The 17,047-nt window shown below is 48.8% G+C and overlaps 1 protein-coding gene across 1 annotated transcript; it reads left to right on the forward strand.

The window, feature by feature from the left end:
• The first annotated feature begins 15,521 nt into the window (after nt 1–15,521).
• Nucleotides 15,522–16,627, forward strand: MAS1 (MAS1 proto-oncogene, G protein-coupled receptor). The gene has a single exon (XM_008688492.2). The coding sequence runs from the start codon at nt 15,522–15,524 to the stop codon at nt 16,497–16,499; it is 978 nt and encodes a 325-aa protein (XP_008686714.1). The 3' UTR covers nt 16,500–16,627.
• Nucleotides 16,628–17,047: the final 420 nt, after the last annotated feature.

The following is a 17,047-nucleotide window of genomic DNA, read 5'->3' on the forward strand; positions in this document are numbered from 1 at the left end:
TGGAGCAGAGGAGCAGAGTGGATCCTTCTGCCCATCCCCGTTCTCCTTCACTCCTCTTTTCCTTCGGGGCCTCTCTTCCTCCCCAACCGTGACTTTGCACCCTTCTCAGCAGCCCGGGACTTCTCTCCGAACTACCTTTGCTTGCGCCTGTCTGACCCCCTTCCCACCGAGTGTTCCTTCTTTTCTGCTTCGTGGTTGCTTTAGACGGTCCCAGGTCTCCTTCCAGTTTCTGATGATCCTCCGGGAGACGTAAAGTCCTTCAGGAGGCTGCCCCTCTCCTCCCTTGGAACGTCAAATCCAGGTAACGCGAGTGCACTTGGACCCCCTGGGGTGGAGCCGCTCAGCACCTCCTCACCCGTGGATGCCCCGAACCTCACTTTGTGTGGCCCGTGGCTTGGAGGTCCTGGGGGAAGGCTCCTGCTCTCCCTCTTCTTCTTCTCCCCCCCGGGAGGATGGAGCCCCCGGCCGGGCTTCCCACAGGAGCCGCAGGGCTCACTCCAGTCCTGCTGCTTATGGAAACAGTCAGAGGGAAGCGTCATATATGGGCTCCCGAGTCTGCTTTCCCACAGAATCTGAAATCGCCTTCTCGCCGTTTTGATCTAATTGGTCCCCCGGGTCCGTCACTACTTTGACACAGTAACCATGAAGGGATGCTTTTGACAAGGAAGAAATACGGCCACGAATGGAGGGTGGGTCTTCATGGCAGGGCTGGCGAGTCAAACCATCCAGAGCTTTCCAGCTTGGCCTTTAGGCCTTTACACTGGGGCTGTTGGAGAGGGGACAGGGGTTGGAGGGTGGGGTGGGGCAGGGTAATGTAACTGCAGGGGTGAAAATGCATGTCACAGGAACAGCTGCTGGAGGGGTCAGTCTCCGACCCGGGCGGAGAAGAAGTCTGGGCGCTGGTGTCCCTGCAGCCCTGACACCCAGCTCCTGGGCACTGCATTGTGCTCGCGCACCAGCCCGGGCTGTGGCTCTGAACGTGGGCGTTAGGGAGGGAATGGGGACTTAATGACCGAACAGCATGTCCCTCGCTGTGCAGGTCGACACCTACATCTCATTGCAACTTTGGGTGGTAAGAGGATTGACCCCATTTTACAGGCGAGAAAACAGTCTCAAAGAGCTTTGCAGAGACCAGTCGGCTAGTTCCAGACTGTCAGGGATGGAAGTGGTTCTGTCTTTCTGCTACTCAGGTGGTTTTTGCCCTTCCATAGAACATTTCTCTGGGTCACCTTTCTCCTGAGCCCCGGCTGGCCCTGACAGTCCCCGGGGGTCAACCACCCCACACTCTCACCAGCTCGTTCCCACTCTGGATCAGCGTGAAGATTTTCACTTGAGTGTTTCACTGAATGATGCCATTTGAAGCACGGCTTCTGCTGATAAGCGTGGGACCATCTGCTTGGCACAACTCAAATATTTTCAGCAGTGGGAGAGCAGCTCTGATTTCCTCAGAGAAGGAGGCTGCCGCCGTCCTCGGAGATGTGGGGACCGGAGACCCTGCAGGCTGGCGGGACATCGGGGCCCCAGGATGCGAAGGGGCACCGTCCCTGCTGCCACCTCTGACCCTCCCTGGGCAGACGGAGCTAGTGAGTCTGCACCCCAGGTTTTAATTGTTCAACTGCCCTTGGCAACCAGAGTAAGATTTTCCCTCTTCAGAAACCTATTGCCCGGGCAGCTCTTTCTGTGCTGGCTGTTTCTACGGTGTGTTAGATATTCGGTGTGTGTTGGCCAAAACCTCTGTATCTTCCTTCCTGCCTTTGTTTTGGAAAATTTGCTTCTTTGCCGGGTGAACTGTCCTCAGACGCTGTTTTTCAACTTTGGGGTTGAAACTTCCGTGTTCGTTTTTCTCTTTGACTCGTGATAGGGGCAAGAAACTGAGATCGATTCATGAGTCTGATGTGGACGTGGGGGTGTTCGGGGCTGTTCCATGTGTTGTTACGAATGATAAAAGAGTTGGGGTCTGAAAGGGTTGTTACTATATTTGATTCCTCTGGGGAAATCACTGGACTAGAAACGTTGGGCATGGCCAGAGGCAAGCTGGGTTGATTTCTTTCTTTCTTTTCTCTCTTTCTTTCTTCTTTCTTTTCTTTTCTTTTCCTTTCCTTTCTTTTCTTTCCTTTCCTTTCTTTTCTTTCCTTTCCTTTCCTTTCCTTTCCTTTCCTTTCCTTTTCTTTTCTTTTCTTTTCTTTTCCTTTCTTTCGCCTTTCCTTAGTGGGCACCACAATTATTCCTGGCTTCCGTTGCTTATCAACTCGGACGTGCAGCCCATGGGTGGCAAGGCTCCACTGAAAGAAATCTCCTGCTCCATCTTCTCTTTGATGTCTCTTGGCAGTTACTTCCAGGGCAGGGGTGGGAAACATTGGGGGAAGCAATGTATAGGATGCTGTTCATGGCTTTGTTAGCAGCAACGAGAAGGTGGTAACAAGCCTCCCTCTAGAGCAAGGTTTCCAACCTGGCACTGTGACATTCGGGCCACATCATTCTTTGTTGTGGGGAGCTGCTCTGTGCGGGGTGGGGTGCTCAGCAGCCTTCCTGGCCTAAACCCCTAGATGCTGAGAGACCCTCCTCTCAGTTCTAACAGCCCAAATCTCCAGGCACGCCGATGTCCGCTAGGGGACAGGATCAGCCCCTTGCTTCCCCCTGCCCTGAGACTGGTGTTGTAAGTTGATCCTGCTGTACACTTGGAAAGTGAGCAGAAAGTTTTGGCTTCTCTGTGCAGATGGCTCAACTGGTAGGAAGCTGGAAATGGGGCGTTTAATACCAGGACAGATGTCCTTGCCCTGCACATTGCCATCAGATCCCTTCCCTGTCATGGAAATTCCATCTCACAAACAGGTTTCTGTTTGTCTAGCTTACTGCACACACACGGAAGGGGGAATTTGCCCTTTCCTCTAGAGCTGCGCACCTGCGGAGGTCCGGCCGAGGGTCAGGCCTCTCTGTTTGGTTGCGGAGGAACAAAAAAAGGTTTCAGATGACCCACCATGGAGCCCTAGTTTTGTTGGTTTTTCTCTTTCCTTTCCCTTCCTTTCTTCCTTCCTTCCTCCCTCCCTCCCTCCTTCCTTTTCTTTCTTTCTTTCTTTCTTTCTTTCTTTCTTTCTTTCTTTCTTTCTTTCTTTCCTCCCTCCCTCCCTCCCTCCCTCCCTCCCTTCTTTCTTTCTTTTTCTTTCTTTCTTTCTTTCTTTCTTTCTTTCTTTCTCCTTCTTTCTTTCTTTCTTTCTTTCTTTCTTTCTTTCTTTCCTCCCTCCCTCCCTCCCTCCTTTCTTTCTTTCTTTTTCTTTCTTTCTTTCCTCCCTCCCTCCTTTCTTTCTTTCTTTCTTTCTTTCTTTCTTTCTTTCTTTTCCTTTCTTTCTTTCCTCCCTCCCTCCCTCCCTTCTTCTTTCTTTCTTTCTTTCTTTCTTTCTTTCTTTCTTCTTTCTTTCTTTCTTTCTTCTTTCTTTCTTTCTTTCTTTCTTTCTCTTTCTTTCTTTCCTCCCTCCCTCCTTCCCTCCTTTCTTTCTTTCTTTCTTCTTTCTTTCTTTCTTCTTTCTTTCTTCTTTCTTCCCTCCCTCCCTCCCTCCCTCCCTCCTTTCTTTCTTTCTTTCTTTCTTTCTTTCTTTCTTTCTTTCTTTCTTTCTTTCCTCCCTCCCTCCCTCCCTCCCTTCTTTCTTTCTTTCTTTCTTTCTTTCTTTCTTTCTTTCTTCCTTCCTTCCTTCCTTCCTTCCTTCCTTCCTTCCCTCCTTCCCTCCTTCCCTCCTTCCTCCCTTCCTCTAAGAGTGATGTGGCAGGCTGGGAATCCAGGACCATGGGAGGACATGAATAGGAATATGGAAGAGCATGTTTGCTTCTTAGATCTCTAGAGAAAACTTCAGCAAGCAAAGTGTACAGCATTTAAAACTCTCTGTCTTATGCCCTGGTAGAGCTGAAGAAACCCCACAACTCTCGCCTCCTTTGGTGCTCCTTGCTTGTCTGTCAGCTCCACTGTCCATCTGTTCCTCTCCCTTTCATGGAGAGGGAAATGGAGGTAGCAATTTCAAGGAGACCTGCCAGGACACGGGCTCTGCAAAGCCCACATCCTTTAATGTCTATAGAAGCCACCATGCTGGTTTTCCCTCTTGCTGATTCATTATCTCCATTTGGCATTTCCATGAGACTCATATTAGCAAAGTGCTTTTCAATACCTAGGTTTCCTTATACCCCAATCTTCCAGAAATACATTAAAATGCCAATTATGTGAAGCAACTGAGGGTCGGGGGCCAAACCGCTTTGCTTAGGACTCACACCTAGCGGTCACTTGGCAAATGTGGCTTTGAGGCAAAGCAGGCTTGGGCAGAGGCAGAATAGACGGTCACCTCTGGGAAAGGCCAGGGCTTTCAAGCCCCGTTTGAAATGGTTCAGCTGGAGGCTGAGGGAGTCACCACTGTTTTCCCACCCTGATCTGCTAAAAACAAAGTCATGTGATAGAAGCTCAAAATAAATGACCAGATAGAATTTTCAAAGAGTTACAATCTGTTCTCCCAGACTAAACAGTAACTCTGTTGGGACAGACATCACCTTCAGAATGGAAACAGAAATTATTAAATGGGGTCAGAGGGGTCAGGATGGCAAAGCAAAACTCAATAAAGTGACAATGAAAAGCACACACCACACCTATTTCTAACAGGTCTGAGTGGCAACAGGCAGAGTCTCAGAAGATCTTCCTCGAGAGTGAAAGAATGCATCACAGAAACATGGAAATGCTGCCAAATGTTGGAAGAACTTTTTAGAACATTTGAGTGATTTAGGCATGAACATGTGTGCGCGCGCGTGTGCGCGCGCGCGCGCGCGCACACACACACACACACACACACAGTTGACCCTTGAATAACATGGCTTTGAACTGCGTGGGTTCACTTACATGCAGGGGTTTTTGGATAAATACAGTACAGTACTGTAAATGTGTTTTCCCTTCCCTATGATTTTCTTAATAACGTTTTCTTTTCTGCAGCTTACTTCATTGTATGACTACAGCATACAAGGGGCGCCTGGGGGGCCGAGTCAGCTGAGTGCCTGACTCTTGATTTCGGCTCAGCTCACGATCTCAGGGTCATGAGATGGAGCCCTGCGTTGGGCTCTGTGCTCAGTGGGGAATCTGCCTGAGATTCTCTCTCTCCCTCTGACCCTTGCCCTGCTCTCTCTCTCTTTCTCTCTCTCTCTCAAATGGATAAATAAACTTAGATAAAATACAGCATGCAATACATATAACACACAAAATGACCATGGGAGGACCATGCAGGGAACATAGAAGAGGAGTAACACCTGAACATATCTAGTTTTTTGGCTTAGAAGGCTAGGGACACAAAAGCAAGCATGGAACAGCCGGGAAGGTCTGACTTCTGTTTTGGGTCGGCTAGGGCTGGTGTGCCTGTGTGAGCGGCCCAGCTGGAGACATCCAGGACTAGGGCTTAGAAGGTCTGGTATCCTGGGGAGCTGTCGAGTTAGAGCTAGAGACTTTGGTGTCACCAGAGTGCGGTGATATTGAATGAGGGGGTCGGACAAGGCCACGCAGGGAAAGTCTGTAGAGTATGAAGGGAAGAGGGTCAGCCAGGGGCCCAGCAGCCCAAGAGCTGTGTAGGAAGAGATCCGGGAGAGGTGACAGAGAAGAAGCTGCAGGCAGCCAGGAGGAGAGCCAGAGGGAAGAAAGCGTGTCTAGGCAATGGCGTCATCATGAGCCGCTGCAGAGGCGCGCAGTAAGAGTGCGTAACCCTCTGTGCGTGCGCTGGGGGTCAGGGTGAGGGTGAAATCTCCTCCCTTTCGGAGGACCCATCTGAAAGCACAATGCTGACGAGCGGATGCAGCGCGTTCTTATTATTTGTCCTTACGAAAGGACGTAACCCGAATGTGCCCTTCTGACTTCCATTATCAGAAGTATGGTGCCCTTCATCCATAGAAGAGTTGTTGATGGTGGTGATGACTCTGGGTCATTGCACTTCACAAAAGAAACAGGGATCAGAAGAAACTGAGAGCAACTCATTCCTGTTTCGTTGTTGTTATGAGTTTGGCATTGGGTAGAAGGCACCTTAATAAATAAAAATCCATCCTCTAATAAATAATATTCATCTTTTACTAAACAGTTATTATCCTTCAACGACAATACATAATCCATCCTTTTATTAAATAACCTTTAATAAAAATCCATCCTTTGAGGCTTTTAATAAAGGCCATGTGTGACAATCAAGCTGGCGGTGGCAATGGTTTCTGGTGACAGTAAGGCCATTATTAAATGTCCTCAAGTTTTACTGATGGCGTTATGGGTAGTGAGCTTCCCACGTCCATGCCCTGTTGACAAAGCACTGGCATGGGGAGTCGAACCAGCGCCCACATGGGCCCGGGCAGTGTAGGCTCCGGGTCTGGCCTTGCTGCTAACTGAAGACGTGACCCTGGGCTGCTGGTGGCTGAGCTTCTCAGCTTTGTGAGACCCGAGTCCTCCGAGCTCCCAACGTCCGTAGCCAACACGGCTCAGGCAGACCGGCAGCGGGAAGGAGGTGGGGTGAAGAAGAAAAACAATTCCTCAGAGAAGAAAGACAAGTGAACGTTAACCATGAAAGAACATCCAAACTCATTAGCAATCAAATAAATGCAAAGTAAAACGAGGAACCTTTTATCACTTACCAAATTTGCAAATTAAAAAAAAAATGGAGATGTTGTCTGGGGGGAAGAAAGGATACGTGTATATACGCTGGGGGGAAAAAAGCATGGCTATGCTGTAGACGGCGGTATCATCGCTCCAGGTGCTTTTTTGGAAGACAAGTTGTTAATATGCTTTCAAATCTTCAAAAATATTTATACCCTTTCATCCAGCAATTCCACTTTTAGAAATATGTCCTAGGGAAATAATTAAAGATGTGCACACAATTTGCATCCAAGGAAGTTCATTAGAGACCTTTGTTTTTAGGCATAAGGATGAAAAATAAGAAGTAACTGGTATGTCCAGGGTTAGAGCGTTATTAAAACTAAATTGGGTTCATCTCCATAGTGACCGGCAAAGTCAGGGCTTCAGAGAGCACGCTGACGGAGAAAATGTTTACGTTATGGTATTGAGTATGAGTAGGGAAAAAAGCAGGATACCAAAACAGATTTAAAAAGCAGTTTCAATTTTAAACAAGGAGCGTGTGTGAGGCATAGGAACAAGACTAAAAGAAAATATCCCCAAACGTGAAAGCAGATTAATTTTGATTAGTGGTTTTACTTATGATTTTTTTCCCCACTAAATGTTCCAAATCTTCTTCAAAGAACACATACTGCTTTATAATTAGAGAAAAAGGCAATAACGTTTTGAAAATACCCCCATTTCGTGCTCTGATGAGCCATTATAAACTGAGTGTGTGGGGGTGCGCGTCTCTTGGTGGCTGAGCCCCGTCTCCCGCCGGGCAGTTCACCCCGCCCCACGGCTAATTCACTGCTGTGGGATTTGAATGCAGAGAGCACACAGCCCCTGGCCCTACCCCGGCAAACTCACAGTTAGAAAGTCCTCAAGTCTTTGGGGGAAAAAATCCCCTATAACATTGGGGAATTTGTTGCCTTCAATTCCTTGAGTGGGAAGACTGGAGGCAGACTAGAATAGGCTATAAAAGGTAAAGTCTTAAAAATAGGATCCGGCCCCAGGGCAGAGTGGGAGGCGTTCAGGAGTCAGCCTCGGGAGCTCCCAGCCACAGGGCTCCCTCCACCTGCTTGTGAGATGGGCTCTCACAATGTCTCCACTGTGGGCTTCCATGTACGGGTCTGTAAAAAGAGGGCGTTTGGCCAGACGGGGGATTTCGGACTTCTTTTTTAAGTGGGAGACCAGGTCGGCTCAGCTAGGATGCGGACCTGGGCTCCTGCCTTGGCTGGCTCCCGGAGCAGGATCCCCGGGAGCTTTCAGCCCCAGTGCCCTGCAGGGTCCCGGGAGCACCCTGTGGTGGGGCCCTGGGGAGGAGTGTAACACAGCGGCTCTGAACTTGGCCTGCTTACTAATCCTTCCTTTCCCCCCATCAAAAAGGGGCAGTAACGCCTTCCTTATCCTTTCTGGAGCTGATCGAAGGGTCCAAAGTTAACTTGAAGGGAAGGTGCCTCGGACTGTAATGTCTGCCCCAGCTGCATTCTCCTGTCTGATGTATCACTTTTTCCATCGGGGCTTTTCTGGGAGAAGGAAGGGAGGGTAGGAAGGTGCTTCTGTGACGCCGGCAGAAGTTCATACCAATACCGGCACCATCTGCCTCTAACTCGCCGTCTGTTCTGACCCAGAACTTAGGCGGTGTTGGGTCATTGACCACATCAGGGCACAGAGGGCTGCAGGGAAGAGCTCGCCCTCCTCCCCGGACTGTTCCCACCAGGTAACAGGCATCACGGCAAATATGATGTCTCTCTAAAAACGAGCTGTATAAAAAAAGAAATGATTTGCATATCTGGCCAGAGCGCATAGCACTAGACCTGCGCTGACGTGGAGACCAGTGACCGTCAGTGCTAATCTTGCAGCGCGATCGCTTCCCCTCGTGCTCACGGCCTTCTGAGAACTCAGCTGGGTGCTATTCTGAGCCAAGTGGTTCTGCCGACCAGCAGCAGCTACCCTTAAACCCTCCTCCTCCTGCCCAGTCTCCCGTGTCCTAGCCACCCACCGACAAGGGGGACTAACGCACAGGATGACCAAGGAGACCCGAGGAAGGGGGCGGGCAGTGAGGGTGTCGGACCAGCTGCGTCCAAGGCGCTTCTTGCCACCTGCTCTTTCCCTGGAGGGGCTGAAATTCAGTTTGGTCTGGTAAGACCGGGAATGTGGTTTTTAGCAATGTGTCATTTAAATAAAACCCCGCTCTAAGGAAACAATGTGGAGAGTTATCATTGTTTTTTTTTTTTTTTAAGATTTTATTTATTTATTTGAGAGAGAAAGAGAGAGCACAGGAGGGGGGAGAGGCAGAGGGAGAGGGAGAAGCAGGCTCCCCGCTGAGCCGGCTGCCCAGCGGGGCTCAATCTCAGGACCCCGGGATCATGACCTGAGCGGAAATGAGACACTTAACTTGACTGTGCCACCCAGACGCCCTGAGTTATCATTAAGTTTTTAATAAGAATTAGTTTTTATGGGATTTTTATTTGCTTTCCAATCACATCGATCAAAACCTGCCTTGGGGTTTTTGCACTAGAACTCTCTAGAGCTCTCTATTCACTGGCATGTCCTGGGCTGGAGCTGGTGGTTTTCTCTCTTGGACCAACATGATGGGCTTTATTTCTTGGAATAATTCAGTAAGTACTCGTTGGATGCCTACTGTGTGTCACGTGCTAGAGATTCAGACATGAATAAGATAAAGCCCCGTTTTCCACGAGTTTGCAAGTTAGTGGGGGAGATACAATTTTAACTCTGCTGCAAGGAGGAATGTCGTGGCCCTGGAGGCAGTCAGTGGACAGAGAACACCAGAGTGGGTGAAGGGAGCGTTGGATGGTTGCTGCAGGGAACAAGCAGACCAGGAGGCGAGGAGACACCTCCCGAGAGCCAGGTCAGAGTCATGGGAACTGAAGAGGGCATGCTTTTGGCTGCTCCTGCATTTGAAATTCACAATCCGGCAAAGGCAGGGTGATACACAATGTTCTAAAGATCTCACATGTCTGTCAGTTACCTTTTGTGTAATGAAGTTCTGCCTACTGAAGAACGCAGGCCCTGGGGAGCAGGCCCGCACGGTCGCGCACATCCGGATCCTGCCCCATGTGCTCTTCCCACGCTTCTTGTGCACCTGGTGCACGCCAAACCAAGCTCTCTGTTCCCCGGCTGTCCGAGCTGCTACCCTCCCGGGCCGCTCTCAGCCTACCTCAGTTCACTGATGCAGCCCCATCAGATGGAACACTGGGTCCACTGACCCTCCTCTCTCCTGTACACTCACAGTCACGGAGGCCTGACTGCTCTTTCCAAACTGGAATCCATTCCCTCCTTTGGCCATTATGCTAGTGATGATTTCTCAGCAGGACTTCTCACCAGCCCCTGATGGCTTCTTTGCTCCATCCATCATCTCCCTCCATCCAGCCTGTAGACTAGGACCAGGGTAGCCTTCCTAAAACACAGCTCAGGTCATATCCCAGCCCTGCGCTGAAACCTTTCATGGCTCCCTGGTGCAAATGGCAGAGCTTTTTAAACCACAGCCCCGGCCCACCTGCATCAGAATCCCCTGGACTGTGAAATTAGAGACTCCAGACCCCCATCCCCAGGCTCTCTGAAACAATGGGGTCTTGGAATTTGCATTTTTCATAAGCAATCCCAGGTAATTTTTAAGTACCAGGCTGGATAAGCACCGTCTGTAGAAGAAAGCCTAATGTCAGCTAAGCGTCATAACCGGGCCGTCATGCTTCAGCCCCGCCGTCCACCCAGGCTCCACCAGCCTTCTCGAGCCCCACCCCCAACATCTTGTGCCCTCCTGCCTCCATGCGTCAGTCCATCTGTTCCTTTTTCTTAAAACGCCTCTCTTCCCTCCCTCAGCTAACAAACTCCTACTGACCCTTCAAGGCCCAGCCCTGCAGAGCCTTCCTTGAAGGCCTGAGACATTGCCTCCTGCTGCGTGCTTGCCTGGCATGAGGTCCAGGTCCCCTTCCTTCCATTTCCTGTATTGAATTAGGTTTAGTTCTGTCTCCCCTACAAAACTGTGCAGAGGACGGTGTCTTGTTTATTTCTTCATCCTTAACACTTTGGACAGTGACTGACATCTAAATGTTTGTTGAGAAATGGACAGAGGGTGATCTCTCTCCAGAAAGTGAATTTGGTTACTTTGGTTTGACTTTAGAAGAAAAATGCAGTTTGATTTCATGTGTTGAAACACCTTTCCTAACGGGCTTTTTTTTTTTTTTTTACTTTTTCTTTTTTTTTTAAGATTTTATTTATTTATTTGACAGAGATAGAGCTAGCTAGCGAGAGAGGGAACACAAGCAGGGGAAGTGGGAGAGGAAGAAGCAGGCTCATAGCAGAGGAGCCTGATGTGGGGCTTGATCCCATAACGCTGGGATCACGCCCTGAGCCGAAGGCAGACGTTTAACCGCTGTGCCACCCAGGCGCCCCTCCTAATGGGCTTTTATGAGGAGTACACGACCGCTCTCTTGCACAACGAGTAGCAGAAAGCCGAACGATGCTATGGTCTGTGAGACGTTCAAGAAGGTGAGCCTGAGTCAGAAAAATGTTCTTGCCAGTTTTCTTAAACATTCTGATTAGAATTCAATTAAAAATTAGGAAAGTTCTGATTTGACATATCTAGTCTTTGATTTAGGTGTGTGATGAAAAGAGAAAAAAACATTTGACTTCCTTGTATAAGGTATTTTGGTTTTGTGATGGTTCTTGACCTGGGCTGTCCAATATGGTAGCCACCGGCCACATGGGGCTATTGAGCCTGTGAAATGTGGCTCGTTATGAAGGGAGATGTGCCATAAACGCATGGGGGTTTAAAGACGCACTGTGAGAAAAAGAACGTAAAATACTCATTAGTATTTTTTATATTGATTACATGTTGAACTAATATTTTGAACACATTGGGTTAGATAAAATAGTTAATAAATTCATTTCACCTGTTTCTTTTTTGTTTTTTGTATGTGGCTACCAGAAAAATTTTAATTAGACATGTGGCTTGTGTTATCTTTCTACTGGCTAGAGCCAATCTAGATCCTTCTTACCCTCTACATCTTTGTACGCCAGACTATTTTGCTTCCTCTCTTCTGCCTCTAAACCCCACCCCCAACAACAGAGTACCCAGCTCTGAAGCACCTACCATCCAACTGTGTTACCCATGACCCTCCTCACTGTGATTATCTACACACCCCTGCGGTGTGTCCCCCAGTTCCTGGAGGATTTTAGCACCTGGTTCACAGTCTTTTTTTTTTTTTTTCTAACCATATTCCACTATTCCCCAGTCATTTCAATGTTCATGTGGATAAGTCTTCCAAAGCCTGGCTTCAGGTCCTGATCTCACCTCAGAATGACCTTGTCCTCTATTCTCCCTCAGCCATTTTCTCCTGTGGTCGTGCTCTGCCCTTGTCAACAGCCATAACCTCAAGTCGGCACTGCCACAATCTCAGTTGCAAGCATCCCTTTCTCCAGCCCCACGACCTATTTTCCGGTTCCCTACCTTTAGTACTTGGACCACTGTCCTCTGATAGCACTGGGATCTTTCAGATGGCTCCTGTGCCCTGTTCACTGTCATCTCTCTCACGACCTCACCTTTCTCCTAACCCTGTTGAATTCTGTAGTCCATCATTGTACTCATTGCCTTCCATGTGGTCTGATCCCATTGGCGCCCCTCCTTCACCATTGCCCCAGCCTGGAGAAACCCCACCCCTGACTAAATCCAGTCCCTGTCCTTCACCGTGCTCACACCTGGACGGCTGAACTGTAGCTGGAGAAAAGCACATGTCATGCTGAATTTTGAAATTCATGCAGGTTTAAAGACCCACTGGTGGGCTCTAAGGTTTGCCTGAAATCTGGCTCTTTGTGTATCTCCCCGGTCCTTCCCCTTGTTCACTTGGTTATTTCACACATGCTGCCACATGAGGAGAGCCCTCCGCCTCTCCTCGCTTAGCGGATGATCTGGCTTCTTACTTTGCTGAAAAAAGAGATACTGGGCATTCAGAAGAGAACTTCTTCCAACTTCTAACACTCCTGCCGTCAGCCTACCTGTCTAACTGCATTTTCAACCACACGCTCTGCCTTCCCTTCTGCTCTGATGAATACGTTATGCCACCAGCAAAAGCCAGCAACTCCACCAAGCTCTAGACCCCTAAGTCATGAATCATCACTTGTTTCTTCTCTCCTGGAAAATTCTTATTAGTTTATCAACTCTCCCCAAACCCCTGCAGCCCTCTCCAGTTACTGCTCCATTTCTGCTTGAATTTACATAAAATTTCCTCAGGAGGCTTGTCTATACTCACTGTGTCTACTTACTCTCCTCCCACCTTCCCCGGAATCCATGTTGGTTAATCAGACTTTCATTTTCTCCACTCTGCCTAAACGGCTCTCGTCAAGATCAACAATGATTCTACTCTAATGGTCCATTTCCAATTCTCATCTAATTTGAACTTGGAGCAGAAGTTAGCACAGTTGATCATACCTTTGTGAAACACCTTTGCTTCTGGGATATCACTCTCCCTTAGTTGTCTCTTTGCCAGATCCTTCTTAGTTTCTTTTGCTTCTTTCTCTTCATCTCCCCAAACTGTAAACTTTGAAATGCCCCAAGGATCAGTCTTTGTACCTCTTCTCCTTTATGATTACCTATATTTCATAGATAATTTCCTTTAGCCTCATGATTTTAAACCCACCTGTGTACGATATCTGCGTTTACATGCCCAGCCTACACCTGTCTCCCCAGCTCCTGACACTATGAGACACCCCCATTTGCGTAGGCTTTCCTTTTCTTTTTTTAAGATTTATTTATTTATTATTTGACAGAGAGAGAGAGTCAGGGAGGGGCACAGGAGAGTGCAGCCTGACATAGGACTCGATCCCACGTCCCCGAGACCATGACCTGAGCCAAAATCAAGAGTCAGATGCCCAGGCGCCCCATGCATAGGCTTTGCAAACTCAATATACCTCTCCTAACCCACTCCAGCTGCACCCTGTCCATTTGGCAAATGGCTGAAAACTCACTCTCTCTCTACAATAACATGTCTCACCCATCAACAAACCAAACTGCTCCCAGAACCCAACCACGTCTTGCTGCCTCCACAGCCACATTCTGGTTTGTGCACGATCCGGGCTTTTTCTGTGTAGCCCTTACTAGGACTTGACATCTTTTTATTTGTGGGTGCGGTTTGGTTATTGACTGCCTTCCCACTGGAATAGAGACTCCAAGCGGTCGGTGCTTGGTCGATTTCCTTCACTGCCGTGTCCCAACACCTAGAATAGTGCCCGGCAGGAAGTTGGCTTTGAATAAATATTTGATGGGTGAATGTGGGGAACATGACAATCTTACCTACAAACTTCTAACAAAGGCTGGCCTCTACAGCAGATCTTCGGTCAGCCATGCCATGGTGTTCTGAATTCTGGTCCTAGTGTTAGGCTCCCGAGGGTATTGGGGTCTATTTCTTCTGTTTAATTATGAAATGGAAGGAGAACTTGCCCCAGTGAAAAGAATTTCCAGGAGCTCATCAGAGAGGCTGAGGGAAGTGTTAGGAGCTGGGGGATCAGGACAGGGGAGGCAGAGGCCCCCTGGGCTCCAGGATCACACGACTGGGGAGGTAACTATCCTTTGCAGCAGGCTGCCTGCAAGTCTGGGTGTCAGGCACAGCTGTACTGAGCCCCAAATGCACAGCTGTGCCAATGCTGGGCTTCTGCTGACTCAATCCTGAAAACATCTAATATCATCGAGACGAGCAAACTTCATCAAATATGGCATCTCTGCACTGTTGTGCTTCAGGGAAGCTTCTGAGGAAAAGGCAGATATCTGCTAATCTAAAATGTTGGTTTGATCAACTTCCTAAAGGTTAATTATTTTGCACATGGAAGGACCCTGGTCTACAAGGTCAAAATTCAAAAAGCCAAGAACAGTATTTTACCACCACCTTCAAAATGACAACAACAACGACTTGACAAAGTCAAGGACAAGTTAAAGTTGGCACCAGGGGGAGGATCTCTGCCGCTGCCTGCCTTGTCCTTTCTCCAGTGGGGGAAGTGGCATCTGTGTGTTTGTTACATAACAGGAAGGGGGGGGAACTGTGCATATATTTATTTTGCAATTCATAGACATGTGATAGAAAGTTTCTGAGACTCTTTGCTCTGCAGTCTCAAATATTTAGCGTTTCTATTGGTTTCCAGTTAGTGCTTTGTTGAATGTCTGTCAATAGCGTTTTCCTGCGCGGTCTGGCCTGTGCTTTGTGGAGGTGTGACCACGCCTCGTTAAGGCTCACCATCTGTCACTCAGAGCGTTGGTTTGCCTGGCACACCTAGTCTGGGGAGCTGCCCAGTTTTGTCACAGATGTCGAGACCACATAAGATAAATGCCTTCTAATTGTTCACACTTGCAAAACTATTGGTACGTGATTGAACATAATTTTGCTAGCTGTCCCCTTTCATTTATCCATCACTTACGGCATTGACGCATTAAAGAATGACAACAACAACACTGACCAAACATATATTTTGTCTTTGCACCCGACTGCAATTAATCTGGTTCCTCAGAACAGGGCACAGAGGTGCCGAAGATGAATGATTTTCAAGACGCCGTTCTGAAAGCTTGGGCCAGGCCAGACGCGGACGCCAGGGACTCTGACCCCTCCCGCTTTGCTGGATCCCTTTGGGCACTGAGCCACAAGCAAATACTCGTGCAGAATTAAGAGCTATCGGAGGACCCCAAAATCATGAAATCGGTTTTCTTTTCTGGTGAAATGTCTAATTTTATCATTGTCAGAAAGATAATTGTAAAGTCAGTTAAACCTATTTGTTAATAACATGAAGTTTACGATCCATTGCTGAAATTTTCCCTTCTCCCCCAGTGCATCAATTTTCATGGTGTCTTTTTTGTTTTGGTTTTATTTATTTATAGAAAATCACCCGAACAGCCCCTGCCTGAGGCCTCCTCATGGATGAGTCGAACGTGACGTCATTCGCTGAGGAGACGTCCACGAACGCCTCCACCGCCAGGAATACCTCGGCCGGGGCCCTGCGTCGGGAAATCCCGGTGGTGCACTGGGTAATTATGAGCATCTCCCCTCTGGGCTTCGTGGAAAATGGAGTCCTCCTCTGGTTCCTCTGCTTCCGGATGAGGAGAAACCCTTTCACGGTGTACATCGCCCACCTGTCTATTGCAGACATCTCGCTGCTCTTCTGTATTTTCATTCTGTCTGTGGACTACGCTTTAGATTATGAGCTCTCTTCCGGCTATTACTACACGATTGTCACACTGTCAGTGACGTTTCTGTTCGGCTACAACACGGGCCTCTACCTGCTGACGGCCATTAGTGTGGAGAGGTGCCTGTCTGTCCTGTACCCCATCTGGTACCGATGTCATCGCCCCAAGCACCAGTCGGCATTTGTCTGTGCCCTCCTGTGGGCGCTGTCGTGCCTGGTGACCACCATGGAGTACGTCATGTGCATTGACAGCGAGGGGCAGAGTCACTCTCGAAGTGACTGCAGGGCGGTGATCACCTTCATTGCCGTTCTGAGCTTCCTGGTCTTCACCCCCCTCATGGTGGCGTCCAGCACCATCCTGGTGATTAAGATCCGGAAGAACACGTGGACGGCCCATTCCTCGAAGCTGTACGTGGTCATCACGGTCACCATCATCGTCTTCCTCATTTTCGCCATGCCCATGAGGCTGCTGTACTTGCTCTACTACGAGTACTGGTCAGCCTTCGGGAACTTGCACCACATTTCTCTTCTCTTCTCCACAATCAACAGCAGCGCCAACCCGTTTATTTACTTCTTCGTGGGCAGCAGCAGGAAGAAGCGGTTCAAGGAGTCCTTAAAAGTGGTTCTGACCAGGGCTTTCAAAGATGAAATGCAGCCCAGGCGCCAGGAGGACAATGGCAACGCCACCACAATTGAGACCGTGGTCTGAGGATGGTGGCGGGAGACGGTGGACACAGACGGTGGGGCACAGATAATCTGCACTCTGTGCTTGGAAGGCCACTTCGGGAGGTCCCAAATACGGCACAAGGACACCGCGTCCCAGGTGCATGAGATACTCGTTAGTGATAAGACCGTATCCTTGTACCGTATCTTCTGAAAAAGCCTAAGAATGTGTTGGACCTCTATCATTTCTGTACCTATAAACAACTTCGGTTCCTCCTCAACCCTTCGGCAGCATTTCCCATGCACTGTAGAAGTTACTCGAGCAGGAAGGTGGACAGACGAGTACTGGAAAAGGTAACAAAAGCATCTGTTGGAACTTGAGAGGGCGGAGCCACGTAGCGGGAAGACCGCGGGCTTTGGAGTCAGCTCGACTCCGTCATTTGCAGCTGTGGGACCTCAGGCAAGTGGTCTGACCTCTCAGAGCCTCTTGTCCTCACTTATGAAATATTTAATAGTGCTAGTCCGTCCCTCCCAGGCTTGTGGTGAGGACGCAACGGGGAGATACAGTATGCTGAGCACTTGGCACATTGTCAA

This window comes from Ursus maritimus, unplaced genomic scaffold (genome assembly GCF_017311325.1).
Source record: "Ursus maritimus isolate PB19 unplaced genomic scaffold, ASM1731132v1 scaffold_13, whole genome shotgun sequence".
Lineage (NCBI taxonomy): Eukaryota > Metazoa > Chordata > Mammalia > Carnivora > Ursidae > Ursus > Ursus maritimus.

Bases quoted from the DNA above. Each gene is read 5' to 3' on its own strand.
- MAS1 (XM_008688492.2), top strand. From the start codon at position 15,522: ATGGATGAGTCGAACGTGACGTCATTCGCTGAGGAGACGTCCACGAAC.